Source organism: Anopheles merus, chromosome 2R (assembly GCF_017562075.2).
Source record: "Anopheles merus strain MAF chromosome 2R, AmerM5.1, whole genome shotgun sequence".
NCBI lineage: Eukaryota > Metazoa > Arthropoda > Insecta > Diptera > Culicidae > Anopheles > Anopheles merus.
In genome coordinates, this window is record NC_054082.1 from 20,640,385 (window position 1) to 20,660,561 (window position 20,177).

Sequence of the window (20,177 nt, forward strand, 5' to 3'; positions counted from 1 at the left end):
CTGGAGCGATAGTGGAAAGCCTACTGCTGCTGCTGCTTTGCAATGGCTATGACCCGGCATTAAAGCATCGTGTCCCACTCTCCTGCCCCATGCGCGGCAATGATCCGGAGGGCAGCATTGTATAACACCTCCCGGGGGGGAGGCGGGCGCAAGGGCTTTGTTACCAGGCGACAGTAACGCTGCGGAATCATCAAAGACACATGCTCATTAAGATACGCTAAACCTCCGCCCTCCCGGCCTTATGCGATCATTGGGGCAGGCTTTCCCACGCAGTGGAGTGCGCAGCAGAAAGTCAGCTCAAAGGTTGACGCATTTGAAAACAGCTAATTCATCGAACTCCCAAAACGAACCGTTTGGGCCCCGTTCGCCTTCAACGGTAACCAAAAAACATAAAGTCGCAATCCCCCAACCCGTCGGATAGCCTTAGCCCTGACAGCCCTCCACGGCCACCTTCTCACCGGGGGACGCGTCTTTGTGGTCCAGTTTTCTCTTTCCGAATCACGATCGAGATGCGCGCACCCCCCCCCCCCTCCCCAAGTGACCGTTTAGAAGGCTATGGCCACGTGTTGTACGCGTGTAGTTGTCGCCCCACCCAAAACACCTTCGCCAGCGTTCAAGGAGGACCTGACCGGTGGCTGACCCTTGGCGAAGGATCAGATTTCGTAATCCAACACCCCCATCAGATTTCGTAATCCAACACCCCCGAAAAAATCTGCCCTGCCTTCGCTTTCCGCTCGTCCCGCACCTTCTAATCGGCAGCGGGTTGGCAGATGGCAGATTGTCTTAATCGGGAGGAAACAACCACCACAACGCGAAAGCGACCAAGACTCATTCTTCATCGGCATGCAAATTTTTCTTCTCCACCTATTCACCGAAAAAAAAAAAAAAACAAAAGAAACAGACATTGACCCTCTTTTTTCCCGTTAAGGAACCGGTTGGGTTTTTTTTTCGTTACAGCAAAAAAAGCTCAAAAATGTGTTGAAAATCCGGCTAAACTCTAAAATTCAAAAAATGGAAAAGAAAAATACCATCACTGGTGGTGGTGCTGTGTGCCCCGGTTAGATAGAGTGGGAATCGGTGGGGCGAGTGGCTGGAGGTCGATGGGGAGGAATTTGTGCTCCATCCATCGGAGGTTGGTTGGCTCGCTGGGTCAATAATATTCAAATCATTCTGCTGCGCGATATTGCCGACCGTTGCGCCACAACGCCACACACAACCTTCAAGCTTGGCACCATCTTGGCCGTTTGGGCCATTGATATTTGGTGTCTGCCGCAACGCGGTGATGCGCGCCGATGTCGAAGACAGTGGAATATTAGTCAATTTCCAGCGACTCACACCGTACATCCGTGTCTGCATGACAAATGCGCCGAGGTAGAGCCGACACGACACTTTGCCGTGTGTCCTCCTAACGCTCCGAGCGCTCCGAACACCTGCCACACTCATCAAAAGGGACGAGGGCGCTCCCCAGTGGAGGTAGCCCAAAACCGGGAATTCGTTATCCCCCGAGAAACGTCCCTAAGATTCTAATCAAGCAGCGAGCAGCAAAAAGCAGTTTGAATTAACTGCTGGTCTCAAAGCGAGACAACCCGGCGGGAGATGATGGGTGACAGTACAACGCCCTCTCCATCGGACTCTAAGTTGCGTGGAAGGTCACGATCGTGCTGTGGTGGATCGAGCAAGCGTTGCTTTTAGCACATCCGTGTGCGATCGCGCGGTGCATGGCGAAGCAACGCTGCTTTATGTCCATTCATGCGCATGACACAAAGCTTATCAGTCGCCACATTTGATGAGATCGAAAGAATGAGAAAAACAAACAAGACACCGTACGCATAAGATGCGAATTATACCCGTCCGAAGAACAAACAGTGCGCGTTTACAGGCTGGCCAAAACCAATTTTTTTTTTCAAGAAATCCCCCGCGCGATGGGTGTGGTTAAATTGACAAATGCCCACTCCTTCCCCGCCATTGAATCGTCACACCGAAACTGGACAGCAATCGCACATACCCCGGTGGAAGGGACAATCGTCACCAAGCACTGTGGGGGGAAGCAGGAAGCGACCCACAGCTGTGTGTGCGCGTCCGTGTCCATTAGTATTCCTTTACGTCCCTGGGTCCCCGTTCACAGCTGATGGTCGCGAACGTTGCGGGTCGTGAAGACGTGATCGCAGCCTTTATTTACCTTTAGCGGAGACGGAGCTGGGGCTTCTAATGACACCCAAAACCCCCCAAGGAGGAGGGCGGCAGGTATGAATAAATGAATGAATAAAGAAAAGAAAATTAAAACCACCAAAGTCCACACACAGCGTTGGGTTGGAGGGACTAAGGTTTTTTTTCCTTTCTTTCTTAAACCTTAAAACCGGATAGATCACTGCGAACCGGACAAAGTGTGTTCCCATGCGTACGGGGCGACACGACGTGACAATTTGACTACATCTTTAGTTTTACATGCTCCGTTTGAGGGGATGTCTAGCCTCCGTGCGTGAAGATGTTCCTCTCCCAGTTTAGCGTTGTATGAAATTCTTGCACAGGTTGTCACTCTTATTTCTTGTATTCCAGTAGAGCCAGACACACCTTTGAGAACCGGTTTGTAGCGGAGCTGGCTCGTCTAGCCTGACGAACTATTCATTCGTATCGTATCATTTAAAGTCGGGATTTAGTACGAGAAAAGAAAAGCATGATTTATCAGCGCACAGTTCTTACGGGCGGCTCGGAGCTAGTAGAATGTGCATTTTTAATCAGTTTAATTTGTGTAGCATAGAAACATGGTTGGTCCAAAAAGCTATTCTAAGCAGTATAGTCGGTTGATGAGGAGAGAGGGCAGTAAAATAAAGTATTAGAAAAACAATCAGGTTTAGCTATTCGTTCATGGTCACCTTGCCTGTTCATGCAGAGCTATTTCTAGATCCGTCGATTTGATCAGAATGGTTCAATTCCATGTTCATACAGCTGGTTTTATGGTGTAATGCTAATGATGGTCTGTTTCAACACAGCTTGTCTCAACACATTAGTAAGATGGAGTATCTTTGAGATAATAATAATCTAGTGGTTAGGTTTAAAGATCCAAAATGTACAAGTAGCTGTGGCATCGAACAATAATCCGTATCGTATTTATTATAACGTTATACCTAATCATTATCATATGGATCGTTATGAAAAATGCCGCGAGGCATTACAGACTGTCATAGGATAACGAGAAATACTTCACAGATTAGAGAACATTGAACAGTTTGTTTTACATATGCCACACACTTACGTTAGAAACCCAACACGTCACTATGGCTTGTTTAAGCCTTAGGATCTTCTATTTTACGTGTACAGTATCGATGGAGGTCATTCTTTCTCCCAAATATCCTAATGAACCTCTCATCAGTTTAAATAGTGTACAATGTACAATTATCAATTCTAATGTACAATTCTCTCTACTGTCACGACATTCACAGTAAGATATTCAGCTTAACAGCAGCCGACGCTCATTGACTACATTTTACAATTAATCTCAGCCTGTGGTTCTGCAACCAGAAATTTTGAATCATAAATAGAAGAGATTTCTTCTCAAATTTAAAGAATTTTTATAATATAATACTCTACAATCTATACATTATTCAACCTTTACTTTACCTTTGCCACGTGCAGTTTCTCTTCGTTTGCCGTGCGGTTATCCGCCTGTTTTGTGATGCTAATTTATTCGTATGAGTTAATGTTTAGTTCCCATTCCACGCAATCAAGCTCTCACCAAACTCTCCAAACAGCACACTGATTGTGAAAAAAGAGCTTTACACATTCTTGGCCTGTTCCAAAGACCTCCGGTTTGCTTGACTAGCTGTAACATGTGCCCTCCCGCTCATCTCAAATCGGTGTAGTTCCGCGTAGTTGCCAAAACTGAAGATTCTGGTGCGTCTGCCACGTGGCAGTTGTGTGGTTATGTTTTCCGTTTCATTTTTGCTACAACTGTTACCATGCAAAAGCCAGCCGAGACAAGTGCGCATATTACGTCGAATGGTGTACGGTGCAGTAGAGCAGTGGTTGGGATGGGTTGATGACTGTTGCCTCAATTCTGCTGAAACTGTCTAATGTGCAAGACATTATCCCTTCGCGCTAAAGCGTATCTCCTAACAAGTGAAATAAACAAGAGGCTTAAATCTTGCCGGTACGCTAACCCATCTCGTCAGACAAGAACAGAAAAAAAGCAAGAGCTCCGACTATCGTTAGCGTAAACAAACGCAGGTTCCGGCTTGCGCTCGCCGATAAACAACGTCCAGCATGGCGATTCGGAACGGAAGAAGTGTGCAATGTTCGATTCGGTTCCGACTGGAGCGGGGGGGGGGGGTGCAATTGCGAGGTAAAAGTGCTTTTGCTTTAAAAAAAAACACACATACACACACGACCACACGACCGTTACGAAGTGGCGGTAAGCGTGAACTAGGCGTGTGGCCGTCGGGATCTATTTTGGGAAACTGTTTTCAATCCTATACACAGTCGTCCGATATCGAGCCGCCGCCGGGAGTGATTGATACGAAGCGAAATAATATATACACACAGGCGTACTTGTTTTCGCCATTGCCAAGGCCCAGGAAAAGGCCAAGGCACGCGCGGGACAGGAACAACGATCACCACCCTCACTGTACTCTTGAAAGGGTTTGGCAACGCTGGAGGGAAGCGTCGGAAGCAGAATGTTTACGTCAGCGTTGATTGCGTGCTGGCTAATTGGTGGCTAACTATGACGAACCGTGTTACTGGGCAATTAGGCGTTAGTTTGAACTCATTATCGAATTACGTCGTAGGCGGCAGAGAGATCGAGCAATTGAGGGTGGGTAGGTACGATCAACTGGTCGTGTTTTTTTTCGGCAATGGGGTGGAAATTAAACGGCAGGCCAGTTCGATTGTTGTTGTGCCAAATGCAGAGAGCAATGGAATGCAAATCATAATACAGGGCTCCGCTTACCATCGCCTGAGTGCGTCCGATCCTTTTCCATTGGCAAAGTGGACCTCATTCCTTACCGTGTGTGTGTGTTTGTGTGTGCTTTGTGACGTGATGAAGTGTAAATAAAATTCCTTCTTGCTTTTTCTACTGCGAGAGAATGTTTAGCACCTCCGTGTGAGTCATTGTTCAGCAAGTTCTATTGCCAATTTCTTTCCCTCTTTCGTTTTCGGAGGGCACCTTGGTTTGTTTGTTTTGAAGGCGAAATTGGTACACCATATGGTTTCACGCTATCGAACATCAGCGATGCCGGCAAAGGTGGAGAAAGAACACGGTGAAGCTTTGGTAAATAATACGATCAGGTCGTGAACTCATTAATACACATGCATTAATTGTATCCCACAGCGTCCCGCAACTAGCAACTCCCAATTTTCAGCCATCTTGCGCTTTGTTCCGTACCTTCCCTCTGTGCTGTAGGTCGGCTTCGGGTGTTACTAATAAGCGGAGGTAAAGGAATGTGTTTTGTATTGTACCGATCTTGATGTTTATGGTCAATAAATCAATGCTTACAATACCATACATCGAAAAGGCAGAAACAACTTGAGCTTAATTTGTATTTGGCACACGATCAAACATTTTAATGTGGCGTAAAAATGTTCGCCGTTCGATCCACTCCCACACGTGTGGATTGTTTTGTTTGTTTGAATATTGGTTTCAGTTTAGAGTCCGCTCTCAGTTAGTCAACCGCCCATTGTGGTATTGCCATGAATCAGGTGATAGGGATAGATTCTCAAGAGCAATTGATGCACAGCATGATCAAGTACGATCAACTTTTTTTACTTTACGTTTCCCCCTAAAAAGTGACTCCTTTTTTATGAAAAACGGACAACATTTCGAGGCCAAACACGGTTGTAAAAAATGCTAAAAAAAGACCCGCTCGCTCATGCTGCTAAAACGATCTGTGTGCAAACCGCCGTGTGTCCACCCCGATCATCATCCCCACAGGGAAGCAACAACAAACTGCGCGTACTCAGGGAGGTGCAAGTGAAGCACCGATGGCCCCAACTTCCGCAACAACGTACAGCTCATGCGAGTGTGTGCGCGATTATGGGCAGCACACTTCAAACAAATATTGGTCCAATCGCAGCGCCGAAGGTTGCCAGACCACCGTGACACCAACCTCCGGTGTGCGCTGTGTAACTGCGATTGAACCACCACCGGCCACCATCAACGGGCCATCCATCCTGCAGCTCACATTTATTTAAGATGAGTTAAACACACTCGTCACCCCACCGGGTGCCGTCCGGGTGCTACACACGGATGCGTGCCTGCGCGCCGTTCGTGGTCGGCCTCGTATTGGCCTTGTACGCTGGTCCCTCTCGCCCCCGTTTTCCACTCCCCTGGCTGTTTCCAACCGTCCAATCAATTGAGACCGTATTCATCAATGAATGTACGCCTAAGCCTAGAGCGGTGTGTTGTATTATCTAATAATCTTCGGTGCTGCCTTTTCAAAAACTGCTTCAGTGGAATTGGCGTGTACCTCGTCGTCATCGATCATATGCGCGATCGTACAGTCTTTTGCTTTGTATTACGCGCACGTGGTTATGGTAAATTTGTGCAATTTGTGTGACCGGTGAGAACACGCCAAGAACACGGCAAGGAAGTGAGATGAAGAGATCGTTAGCATGTTCACGTGACACACTTCCTGGTTTGGATTGTAAACGTGGCCATCGTCATGACGCCGGTTTCTAACGGGGCAGTCCAGTGCGGCGAAGAAAGCATTTTCGCATTTTACAAAGACTATTTCCTGCCACTCCCTCTCCGCTCCTCCTTACCTCCTTAACCATTCCTTTCTTTCACGCCACATCTGATACCGATGGGGTATGTGAACAGGCACAAATACTAAAAATACTTTGCTTCCTTTATTTTCAGCCATCCTGTTGCCGTGTTATTGTTACCATACCATAGGCCCTACCCACACACGCGCTCCAGGGCTGATAAGCGCAGCGCCAACCGCACGCAGCCAGCGAAACCGCCATTTTTAGAGCACCGAACAATTGTCTCCGTGCCCACCTCGCCATCGTCCGGTATCGTGCGATACACCCCGCGTATCGCGTCACTATTCCTTCTCGTCTTCCGATTGGTCGTCTTCGGCCACGGGCGGGGAACGGTTGGCACGCTGTGTGTATAGGTGCGCGCTCGCACTTGGAAAGGCCAGCCCAGCACCGGCGCGAGCACCGGGGAAGGAGGGTATCTGTGCGAGAAGAGAGCGCCATATCTGTAACGGCGGCACACTGCTGTCGCATCATCTCTGCGCCAGCGGAAAAAGGCAGAAAGGCTAAAGTTATCGCGACCGCAGGCTCAGTTTCATCGCAACCGTGCTACGGTGAAGAAGTGTGTTGGCCACGTTTGTCTCCGTTGCCGGGCCTTCGTCGTGAGTGTGTGTGTGTGTGCCTCTCTCTCTCTCTCTCGCTTTATCTCTCTGTGTGCGTACGAGAGTGGAGTGCTGGTGGGTGCTCTGGTACGGTGTCTCTCACGTCTTGTATCTCGAACCGTGTCAGGTACGCACGCACGCACGTACGCAGCATGCAGTGATCGTGTTCGCTCGTGGTTCGCGTTAATGCACTTTGCGTTTTAGTGAGTGTGTGTGTGTGTGGTTTTTTTTCGTTTTCAATTCCGGATGTAAACCACGCATTACTACCACCCAAAAAGAGAGAAAGAAAAAAATACAGTGTGCCCAGTCTAGCGACAGACCGACCAAAGTGTGCGGCCGTACGCGAGGAAGAAAGCCGAGAAAGAGCGAAAGTTACTCGAAGGCGACGAAACCAGCGTGTGCGGCGGTGTCTGGTGTGTGCGAGTTTTCCATTTCCGGTTCAAAGCTCAACACAACGCCCGGTGCATGGTCGCGCACGCATGCTGCTCGCCTGCGTAAGGGGTTTTCGGCTTTTCTGTTTCGTCCGTACACCCGGAGTCCAAAGTCCGATGCGCCATGCAGATGAGTTTCTAATTTTACACCCCAACCGACGGCTCCGTACAGAAGGAGCGACCTGTTCGCAGCCAGCCAGCAAGCCTGTCAGCCAGCTAGGCTGCCCTTTTTTCGTGTCAGTGTGTTTCGGTTGAGAGTGCATGAATTGTGAGCGTGGATACTGGTTGCCCTAGGAGTGGTGCACATTGTGAAACAAGTGAGAGAGATAACGACGAAGGCGAATATATAGCGCGCGCGCAAACGCCCCATTTCGTCCTTTCCGTTTGCGTGACGTTGATGTACGCCACCGGACACAGGATTTGAATCGAACGACCCGTTGCATTCCTTGCTCTGCCCGTTTGTGTGCGCGTGTGTGTGTGAATCCAAACGATAAAAAACAAGCAGCTCCAAATGATGCGGTTGGGACGATTCTTTCGGGCGCACGGCGAGTTCTGCGCCTCCCATCCGTGGGAGGTGATCGTGGGCCTGGTCACGTTTACCGCCTGCATCCTTTCGCTCGAGAAGGGCAATGCCGATGCACCGCAGCAACCACCGGTGGCCGGTGACGAGCCGCTGTGCTACAGCTGGCGCTACGGCGCGATGACGCGCTGCGAGGAAACGGAACGGAACATGATCGACGTCATTCTGATGATGGTGGTGCGCGGTGCGGCCATCCTGTACGTCTACTACCATTTGTGCAATCTGCAGCGGTTGGGATCGCGGTACCTGCTCGGTAAGTATGCGTGTGTGTGTGCACTACTCACGCTCCCAGCTGGGCTTCAGTTTGCGTTATTCTTGGGTTAAATTGGATGTGTTATGTTGTGCCGCACTACAAACAGCTCTTACGCTTTACCGTGGCTGGGGACTGGGTGGTCGTAATCTTTGCCTAAAGTTTCCATTATCAAGTTTGTTGATTAGCAATCAAATTCAATGGCACAGCGACCTTCTCACACCCGGCCCCGATTTCGCCCCCTTTTTTTCCGATGAATTAAAATTTTCTCTTTTTCCATCACGGCATCGCACCGGTTCCAGATCGTACCAAATACGACACGTCATTGACCTTCTTCCGCAGCACCACCTCGTTTCACTCGGTTCGGTCGGTTGCATTTTCTCTCGATTTAAAAATTTATTTAATTTCCATGAGCCGTCGTCGTCGATTGGAATATCAACACTGCTGACTGTTTCCAGGTGTGGTCTCGGGGTGGTTGGCTCGAAATTTGCCCACAAGAAAGCTGCTGTAACTGTGTGCCGGGCCGCGCTGGTTAACTCTTCACCCGGGAAAGGGGAGGAAGCAGGGGTTGAGGTTCGTTCCACTGCGCCTGAGTGATATTCGTGGCCGGTTCCGTTGTGTACGGTGTGCCTGATGGAAGGAAGGAACGAAGAGAAGAAATAGTCCCCCGGGCCCCGTTACTGAACGGTGTGAGTGTGTGTGTGTGGTACCGTTTGCTTATGGTGTTAGGAGGGTATTTAGCACTTTCAGGCGGGGTTTTTCGGTTTTGGGGTGGGTTTTTTTTTGTTGCCTCTTGTAAGAGCGCGAAGAGCGCACACGACCACGCTTGGTCGCAGCGGCTTTTTTATGGTGTGCAATCGCTCGTTGAGCGCGATCTCGATCGAATTTTATGGTCAACCGGAGGGAAAATGGACTACACACACACGTTGGGGCGTTGGAAAAATAAAACAAACTTTCGCGGCCACCCCAACTATGTGGACGCTAAACAGTCTAAGCGCTTGGGCTCGAACAAAAACGGTCAAGGTTTCAATCTTGTTTGATTGGTGCGGTGGGGTGTTTTTTTAAAGGGTCCTGCAATAGTTTATATAGGTTTTACATTCGCTGTCTATGTCAGGGAGGTGTGCGAATCATAAATCTAGAAAATTGACCAAAAGGCTTAATAAGGTCATGTTTTGGTCGTGTTTGTATGAAGTTTGAGATTAAAATTGTGACTTACCAAATCATCAGGCCGTCTATCCGTGTAGTGTAGTGGTAAACAATTGGGCTAGCAACCGGTCCGTCATGCGTTCAAGACCGTAATTGAGATTGATATTTGATTTGATCAAAGCTGAAATTAAACTCTTCTTCTTTAACGCTCTCTCTCCCTTCGTTGTCGTTTATGTGCGTGTGTTTGTACAGAGAATTATGAATAATTAATGTCAAGCAAAAAAAAACTCTTCATTGCGTATATTATCAACATGATCATGATCAAGTTTTTTTCTTTATTTGCTTGAGCAATACGGGATATCCCACTTGCTGCCGGTTCAAGAGAGTCGGTCGGATCGATCGGTGTGCCCCTGTGTGCCTTTTAAAATACACCCCTTTATAATCGACCCACTCGGTTACGGTGTGTTGAGGATTCAAAAAGTTCATTCCAGTAGGCAGGGCACAGCAGTGGCCACGCGTCCCTCTCGCCTGAGATGGTGAAATAATGGGGTGGACAATCTCCGGTGGTCGATTGCACGCGAAGAGGTTCTAGTAGGCACTTAACGGTGTCGCCCCATCATCATCTCCCTCCTCATCCTATGCCTCGATCCAAGGTTTCGTCGTCACGTTCGGTCGTGTGCGAATCTTCGATTTCCTAACTCAGCCAGTCGGTCCACCTGGTTTTCGCGAAGGGGCGTTCCGTTTGCATATGGTGTGTGACATACCAAACGGTTTGTTGGTTTTGTTCAGCCCCCTTCCCCTCCCCCTCCTCTCTTTTCTGCTCACCATGTCCGAGACCTGCCCAGGCCCGATCGTTCGCGATGCGGTGGAAGGAAGTCAAGGGTAGCCACATAGCAGTGGACCACGCGGCACATAATCGTTTGCCATCGCTATTAGTAACGCTGGGGCGCGCGCGCGCGCCCGCAATCTACCGCGATATCGTGGCGCAGCCTTCCGCCGGCAATCAAGTTCACGCTCTCCCCTCGCTGCTGCTTGGCGCGCAGGAAGAAGTTCCACACCAGCCCTTGCGGATCGGGTGCGAAGCGTGGCGAAGTGGTTTGCGGTGCGCTGAAACTACGCACGGTGACGGTGCTACCTGCAGCAGTGCGACCTTCACGAAACCGGTGACCTCTTGATGCAATCTCGCGCTTGATGAATGCTGCAGTGCGGGTCGTCGGGTGCGCGATCGCGATTATCATGATCACACTCCTCGGTTCTGCAAAGAACGTTGTGCAAACAGCCGGCAAACTGTTGTTGGCAATCGGTGCCACACCCATTTTTACTCTTACTCGCCCGATGTACACATATGTGATCTTCGAGATTGGTGTACGCGCGAGAGCCCGGTTGGTGGTCCATGTCCACAATTAAAAGCAGCACGTACGCTCACGAAAACAAAAAGAAGATTGGTTGCCCTTTTTCCCACCGACTGACGCTGGTTCGGGGCAGATTTATTTCATTGCAAAATTCCACAACCTCCCGATCGCAGCATTCGGTGGGCAAAACATCCCTGCCAGTTCCGTGTGCCACGCGTGCGTCACACAAAGAGATGGAGAGCATCCCGCCGCTCAAAAGAAGCGACATTAATATGCCATTTGCGTAAGCATAAAATCTTGCATTCGCGGCTAAGAACCAGCTCGTAACCCTTGCACGATCGGTGTTGAGGTGGGAAAGATGCGTGATGTGGCTGCGGTTCAAGGACAGTTGCTGATCCTTCTCAACCCTGTTCGGCCGGGGGAGGGGGGTGGGGTCTTTGGGGGCACGTAACAGGCCTCTTTCGAGCCCTCATCGCTGAATCACACGCCACAACCTGTTCGATCGCCAGCTTCTTGGTGACTTTTGGAAGGGGATTTTCCCACCGTTTTTCACACCACCCCCTTTCTGCAGAGAACCTGTGGTGCCAATGACGTCAAACCAGGCAAAGATCGCACTTTATCGCCGCTGTTCAATGCCGTTCGGTTTTGTTCTGGCGCGGCATGCAACCCAAGATTGCTGGGTGTCTTAATAATGGTTGTTTTGCTTTCTTTTTTATTGCCTTCCTTGGAGAGACGGAGAAAGAAACAATCGTTTTCGACCTGTATGTGACGACCTTTCGTTAAGTGTCTTCAGTGTAAATGCACTCATTGCATACTCTGGAAGTGCGAGCGGGATCGAGCTGCCAGTGAAAGGTTGTTGTCCTGAAACTGGAAGAACAGGAAACTGGGTTTTTCCCGATGGAAACTGCACCGAGTACAGTTCTCGCTTACATGTTGCTAGGTGGAAAGCAATTAATCTCTTGATATACCCTGTCGCTGAAGTCCTAGCTAGCCTTTGTTCGGCGGAAAGAAATCGATGCTGTTAGGAAGGAATGGTATAGTAAATATCACATCACTTTTACGTTGGTTTCACTCTTGCTTGTGCTCACATTAACAGGAATCTGGGGTGCTGGGAATGGGTTGGCTTCGTTCTAAGCAATCGGTTTGTTTGTCGTATTTTTTTTTAAAAGCAAATACGCATGCTAAACTTTTATCGCCATGCTAAATCCTAAGCTACTCATTCGAACACAAGCAGAAGCGGTGCTAAATGACGCAAATGGAATGCAAATTTTTGAGCACGATTTGCATAGATTCTGAATCAGCCCAGATCGAGGAAATAGGGTTGAACAAAGGCGCAAAAGAAAGAAAGAATTCAAACGTGAAACCCCATCACAAAGCAATAAGCTGGTGTGCCGTCAAAGGTATCAATTGTAACCATTTTTTGAGTTTTTTTTTCTTTTCGATCAGATAACTCAATTTCTGATTTCCCTTTCATTACCGAACCCATCGCTCAGGCAGACTCAACCGCCCAAGCACGGCGCATAAGCATATTTTACATAATTAGTAGCATAACTACACTTCACCACCGACCAATGCAAAGCACGCACGGGTTTGGAACGAAACAAAAAGAAAAACTCCTTTAAAAACACACAATCGCAAACCTTTAAATCCATTACATCAATCCTGGGTGAGTCAGGCTGTGACTGGGTGGGTGGGTGGCGTTGGATGATTGATTGGTTGACCGGTTCGAAATGCGGCACTGTTGGTTTGTGTGTTTTTATTTCCCCCACACAAACAGATCCTGCACCGCACCAGAAGGGATATTGAACACAAATCACTAAAAATGCAAACTGGCTAAATTGTGCCATTCACTTTGCTTTTTTTTTTGTTTTCTATCGTCGGCAAGCACGTCGGGATTTGAAGCATGCAAACTCCCTCGTCGCTTTACCGACCAATTCATCCAACAGCCGCCAATCGTTGCGGCCAATCCAAATGGCCACACGAACCATCTTCGAGGCATGCGTTCGCGTGGCTTCTTCACGTCGAGGCAGCGCGAACTCTCCCGGTTTCGCAACCACATGTGAGCTGCCCCGATGCCACTGCACGGTGACGTCACTAATGACACCGCCGTTTACCCTTTCTGTTGGAACGTCGCTGATCTGATCGCGCGTCTCCTGAAAACCGATGAAGATGCCTCTGGCAAAGATGATGGATGCAACTACGTGTGCAATACTGGTACGAGTGGTACCGCAGAAAAAAAAAGAAATGAAAAGCAAAAGAAAACGGGCTAAAGTATCCAATTTTAATTGCTCCACTATTTGCTCAATTGATATGCTCTGCTCTGCTCTGCGGGCGGGTTGTTGTGGTGCGGCTTATGTCATACTTCCAATGGCTGGCGGGACGGGGGTTTGCAGGATGGTCGGTGGGCGGTGTCGTAAAAAAGTGAAATCTAACGCCCGTTTTAATTGCCCGAACGCGGATGGGGAATAAAATGATCGAAAACGTGTACGCGTCTGTGTTTGTGTGTGCACGTTTGAATTGCTCATATAAAGTGGTGCGTACGTACAATTGGTGAATTGCGTTTCGCGTCGACGGTATCGTTGAAGTCGTCAGCTGTGTGGTTTGCTTTCGTCATCAGCCATGTGCGACGGCGTGAACAGACCCGTCGTTTGGAGACATTTTCGACCGTGGCAGTGTGGATGGGAGAGAAACACAGCCCATTTTTGGTAGACAAAGATGCGTGTTGTAGTCCTCATTAGCCACAAGAACTGTGCGTTACTTAATGTATGCTTAATCACGGGCCGATCTTCTTGTCCAGTCGCTGGCGGGAAGTCTTTTGAGGCGAAACAAATCAAACAATTAAATTTACACCACGTCGTATTATATAATGTTCTGTGTGCATAAATTATCGTCACCACATTATAGCATGGTGGTGGTCACGATGCGAGGGGCGAAAACATCAAGAAATGATAATTGATCTTGGATTTCGTTAGAATATCGTAAACACGAGCGCGGGCGCGCCCGCTGTGCACGCCGGAGGGTTTGGAATAAACCGGTTTAAAGACTTGGAACAGCAGTTGCCAAGCGGACTATTTGTGCTGACGTCACAAACATTTTTGAGGGTGAAAAACCAAATCTTCTGATCGAAATGTTATGCCACCAAGCCCAGGTGAACCAATAGCTGGCTGATTGGTAAAAGAATGCGCGTTGACTGTTTGGTGAGAATGTTGAAGAAGAACCCCTTCCCAAAATGAGCCGAAGTAATGGTTGGGCTGTATTGCGTCATTGCACCCTTTTCGTGTTTGGTATTTAAATGTATCCTGCGTTAAATATTTAAATCTGTAGACCAATGTAAAACCGTGTCGTTAAACGACAGTAAAGCATTGGACAGGGTCGTAAAATAAGTTGCTCTCATTAAGTAAAGCAAACCGTTTAAACGCTTCAATTATGTTGTCAATAATTCTGGAACGGATAGCAACGAAGGGACAGCAACATATCATATCTTCCTGGCTCTCTGTGTCGGTGTGCGCGGAGTTTGCGGCACGTTTTAACATCAAGCAGTGCATGTGGTGAGCTGCACACGTGAAAAGAGACGTTTTTACGAGCGACCATAAAACAAGGTCAAGCCACTATGCAGCGGGCGATTTTATTTTTTCTCAAACTGAGTTAGGATGTTAGCTACGCTAGTGTTGGTGAGACATATACTCGCGTACCTTTACAACCTTTGCACGTGAGTGGTTACGAGATCGACACAAGTGAGGGAGAGAAAGAGAGAAAGATGCAAAAAATAAAAATACAAGAATGATCCATTCGGTCACGATCGCCGCTCGATCGATCGTTGGTGACCACCAAACCTCTTCTCCCCACCCGGCACGCTTACAGTACGCCGGGTGCACCGAACGATCACTGACCCACTTTAGATATGGGGCCACGCCGCATCACACGCACACTAGCGCGAAGCGGTAGCGCATTAGGCTCTGCCGCTCGGCTAGATCCGCTCAGAGGCTGTGCGCTTGGCACCTTTCCAATGTTTTAAACGCACAATCAAACGCACCGCTGGCTTCGCTACTGGCCACGATATCCGATCCGGGGCGGAAACAAGCTATATATCTATTGTCGTGTGTGTGTGTGTGTGTGTGTGCGTGTGTCAGGATCGCACTGCTTTGTGGCACGCTTCATTTTGGGGTCATTGGAGGGTTTATTAAAATTAATATACACCGAAATGAAAAACAAAAGTTCAATCGGCGCACACAGACACACACAAAAACGAAGCAGAAACCGGGTCGTAGAGAGCGCTAATGAGTTGGACGAGCGAATTTAACCTCAAATTCCGGACTTCCGGTTCGTTTTTGACTGGATGGGATGGCTGATTTGTTTGCCTTTTTTCCCTCTGCTCTACCGCGTGTGTTTTGCGCAGCTCCGATCGTTGTGCTGGATCATCTTTTTCGGACGCTTTCACCACGCTAATGACGCGGCTGGCTGGTGAGGCGTCTAGGCTGGTGGTAGTGGCAGTTTCGATGGTCAGCGTTTCGGTTATGGTGGGCGGCCGTCGATCAGTCGACACGACATTGACATTCCGTGTCACACGAAAGCGATCTCGGCGTGCTAGTTACAGATCGGCTCGCGTCGTAGTCGTGGTGTTCGTTCGTTTGACTGTTTCAATTTGTTCATTCATCTCGTATAGATGAATACGTTGTCAATTGCTAGATTTAACTGTAAATTCTCTCATATTTACAACCAATACTGTTTTACACTACAATTTGTCAAATGGTAACTGCGAGTTGTAATTACCAAAAATGAAAAATGGAATTTTTCAAGTAAATATCATTTTCTTTAACCATTTACTAATTCAAGATCGTGGAAGTTGTTTTGCAAGACCTTAAAATAAATATTTTAGTATCAGGATTGCTTTTTAAATCAATTTATATCAATTTACAGTTACATTTGACGCTCTAATTTTATGTTGAAAATTTTAAACGATTTATTTTACTACTAAAGTCTTCATTTGTTTAAATCGCATTAGGTCTTCAATTAGTTCTGCAATCAGTGTTGATCACACTGTATGAGCTTTTTTTCACGCTCAAACAAGAACAAAAGCATTTTGTTTTCCATTGCTTGCCAATTAACACATAACCTGCTGCAAGTGAATTGTTAAATGAATCGTTTTACACTGATTTAAGAGCCTCACGTCGTCCCAAAATTGCCTCACGACTCATCGCTTTAAAAACCACGTCCCAATCAGCCACTGATCAAACGGCCGGCCCTGTACGCTAGAGCTCTATCTCACCTCATGCGCCAAGCTCGTTTGCTGCACTTCGTTTGCTCGCCTTGTTTGCCGCTATATAACGAAAGGGAAATTTTTCCACTGTAATCTCAAGCGCTCGCGCGCGCGCTTGCATTTGTCACGGTCTGCTGACGCGCATTAGCGAACGAAGCGGAGGCAAAACAGCGTTTTTACTGATAGCTCCCAGGGGGTCCGCAGGAGGTGCACGCCACAAAACAACATTGCGTAAGCAAACAGACGGACAAGAGAACGGGGAGGGGGTGGCCCCTAAAATCGGAGGATCGTCATCTTGCCGATGACATCGGGACTCTGTTCACGGTGTCGTCGGTGGTAAAGTGCCGCTAAACCGTTGTTGATAACAATCATCGATCATCTCGCTGGCGGCGTGGGACCGGACGGTGCGCAAAAACAGCGCCACAAATCCAACCGCGCCGAGAGAAACGTTTCCCGCAAGGTGACTAGCCGCTTTTGAGTTGCAGTTAATGAGCTGAGGCTGATAAAATGCTACATAACTAAGCAACAATGGACAGCGAGCTCTAATATTGGGGAGCCTCGTTGGCGTACAGTGTAACTGCAAATCCAAACGGGCTTTGGTGCGGGTCGGGTCGGGCACAGGCATACAAAGTGCACGCATGGCCGGACGCCAAGCGCAAGGATCGCACCATTTTGTTACGCGGCAGTGTAAAGGGTGTAGGTTTTTTTACATTCTCTCGCTCTCTTTTTCTCAACACTCACACTCCTTCCTCTCTCTCTCTCTTTCTCTCTCACTTTGTTTGCAAAATTTCTTCACCCCACAGCACCGCACCGGAGCGTCCGAAAAAACGAGTATTTGCGGAGAAAGTAACCAACTGCGGCGAACACCCGCAGCACATGCACAGGCGGCAGCGGCGTCGCCGTCGTCGTACACGCACATCGGCCACATTCCACCAAACCTGGCAGGCGATGGTCGATGTTGTCGATGTGCAAGTGTGTGGGGGGAAGGGGGGGGGGAGGTTTGTTTTCTATATTGCGTTGCGTTGCTGCGCATTGCCCTCCCGCTACATTTTTGGCCACTTTCGGAATCTGTTACTGGAGGTTCCTGCAGCGGCAGAGGGAGGAAAGAGGGCAAGCCACCGTCATGATATGGGGTGGAGAGGTCCCCATGCTTTCTTCCCGCTTGCGCTGCTCCACGCGGTGGTTGGGTGCCGTGCCGCCATGTCGTGTGGCTCTCTCGCAATTGGACAACGGTGCGCACAGCACACATACAAATAAGCGCAACGAAGGCCACGCCATTAGCGCATGGCTAGGTACGATGACAAGCGCGTGGACCGTTGCTTTTGGCGTGGTCTAACACGCCTCACGGCCCTGTGTGCTGCAGTGCGCTATACGCTTGTGGGATCTTCCGGATTCCGCCGAAGCAGCGATATTTCCTTAAAAGCGCTTTTTTGAAAAGCGAAATGTGTATGCGCGCCCCATCTGCTTTGTTACGCGCGACTTTGGCGTGACTTTAGCGCGATAAACCGAGCGCGATAAACCGAGCGCTTGCTTATACGTACTCTGCCAGTGGGTGAGAGTGGTTTCAAATGGGAACCTTTGTCTGTTTGTTTTATTTGCACCGTTCGTAGCAAACAGGAGAAGGTTTTGCTTGAAATTATCTGTGCCCAGTACACTTTTTTATGATTGGCCGTGATTTTTTAGGTTACCAATAGAAGAATTCAAATCCGAATTTAAAGGCACATGGGTGCATGTCCTCCAGGCAAAATAGGCAAAATAACTCCCAAAAAATAACTTTAATGACCCAAGTCTTATTAAATCAGTTATTAGTAAATTCCGCAACTAATTCTAGTTACGTTTAAATGGAATTCATTTCAATAGTAGGTTACAAATTCGCTAGAAAAAACTAACTAATATGATTTGTTGGATGGAGTAATGATTATAATTCCTTACAGGGTTTTCCAGGAGTTCTCATAGAGCTGTGGGGCACTTTATTGACTCTTTCTTACATGAAATGAGCTTAATGTGCTGGGAATTGAGCTCTATAGCACCCTTGTTTGACAAATCTAACAGGAATTTCCAAGGAGCCTGTCCAAAAAAGGTACTATAGAGTCCAATTTCCGACATATGAAGCTCACTTTCCATGGATAAGAGTCGAGGAAGTGTCTCACAACTATCGGAACCCCTGTAAAATCATGTTGGGATGTATTCTAGAAGAAACTCAAAAATAGTCAATCGTTAGCGATTCACTTCAAATAACTGTAAATAATAAAAAAGTAAAGGCTTATCATAGAGACAATCGTATCGTATCAGGCAATAAATTATCAGCTCATTCCACCCCGGGACATCGCATGAGGTTCGTCAGCAAATCTCTGCTGCATATGGATGAGAACAGAGGTGCAGCTACAGTTATACATGCACGTTAGCCGGCTGGCCCTCATTTGCATAAAATCCCCATGCACAGAGAACATAATGTGCGCACGAGTGTGATGTAGCACAAAAGTGTACAATCGTACGCCACACTTCGCCTGCCTGTTTACTGCGCGTTAGTTTTTCCCCGCTTGCCCGGCTACCGATCGCTCCGAATCGATTTCGCGCTCTGGCCAGCTTCGCCTGGACAGATCTGTTGGCGAGTAACTTTCCCCCATTTGTGCGTCGTGCCCGACCGCCCCGTACCGGTGGGGAAAGGCCAGGGATTGTTTGGCCGTGATGGATGTGACCGTGAAAATCCCGTCCCGTGCACAACACCACCACCACGGTCGGTCGATGCGTTTTTCCATCCCTTGAGGGGATAGCACGGGTGTGTTGATCTTGTACGCTCGGCCTGCTCGAATTGGCTAATCGCGCGCCTACATGGTGTTTGGCGCCGTTTGGCGACGTTACCTTGGAGCAAGATGTTGCCAAAAAACGAAAAAAAAAAGAAAAAGACGGGCACAGTTTGTACGGGAATTTGCTAACCTTGAAAGTAGCGGACCGGTGTGCCCCCGTGTGCGTATCATTTGGGTGCGCGAGTTCGGACTACGCGAGTGTGGCGCAAGAAGCGAAACATTGATCACGGTTGGTCACGATCATCCCCCTGTGGTTTGTTGTGATGGTGTGGTTTCTCGTGGGGCTTTTTTTTTTTGCCTTCACTTTAAACGCTCATAATTCAGGAAGAACCCGCTCGCCGAAGCTGTTCAATTAGCAAACAAACAACGCACCGCGGCACCACCGAGCGACGTCGTGGCTGCGGTCATTGTGCGCGAATACGAATGTAGCGTTTGCTTGCAAAAGCATCGTCCTTCATCGCTTTCGGGTCGTATCGTTTGGCGGGCTTAATAATACACAGGAAGAGGGAGCATAGGTTTAACCTTTCACACTGAATGTTCCAACATTTCCATTTGTGATGGCACAGGCATAGGTACAACTTCCGGTCACTTTGCATGAGAATCGGTTGGGAACAACCGAGAGAGGGATACGATTTCAACACTAATGAAGATACTGTTTATTAATTCTGTTGTTGTTTCTCTCTCTCTCTATCTCTCTCTCTATCTCTCTCTCTTCGCTCTTTGTACTTCTTTTCAGGTATCGCCGGCCTGTTCACCATGTTCTCCAGTTTCATCTTTTCGTCGACCGTCCTGAACTTCCTGGGCTGTCAACTTGCCGATCTGAAGTAAGTAACATCGTCAGTAACACCCCCGTAACACGCGTACACCAGCCCTTTCTTCTGCATGCATGCCACTGCTCCCTGCCTTCCAAACTTGCCCACTCCCCAACAACCCCGTAGCAACAATGGCACGAGATGGTGTTGCGATAGAGGGAGTGCATGTAGCGTAGAAAGGGTAAAACAC

At 48.4% G+C, this 20,177-nt stretch overlaps 1 protein-coding gene across 3 annotated transcripts in view; it reads left to right on the forward strand.

Moving 5' to 3' along the window:
• Positions 1–20,177, forward strand: part of LOC121589719 (3-hydroxy-3-methylglutaryl-coenzyme A reductase) — a 38,748-nt gene that overhangs the window by 12,133 nt on the left and 6,438 nt on the right. For all 3 annotated transcript variants that reach the window (XM_041908825.1, XM_041908823.1, XM_041908824.1), the window contains 2 exons: positions 6,851–8,616; positions 19,912–19,999. In XM_041908825.1, coding sequence (XP_041764759.1) covers positions 8,295–8,616; positions 19,912–19,999 — 410 coding nt within the window. In that variant the 5' untranslated portion in view covers positions 6,851–8,294. The remainder of the gene's footprint in view (positions 1–6,850; positions 8,617–19,911; positions 20,000–20,177) is intronic.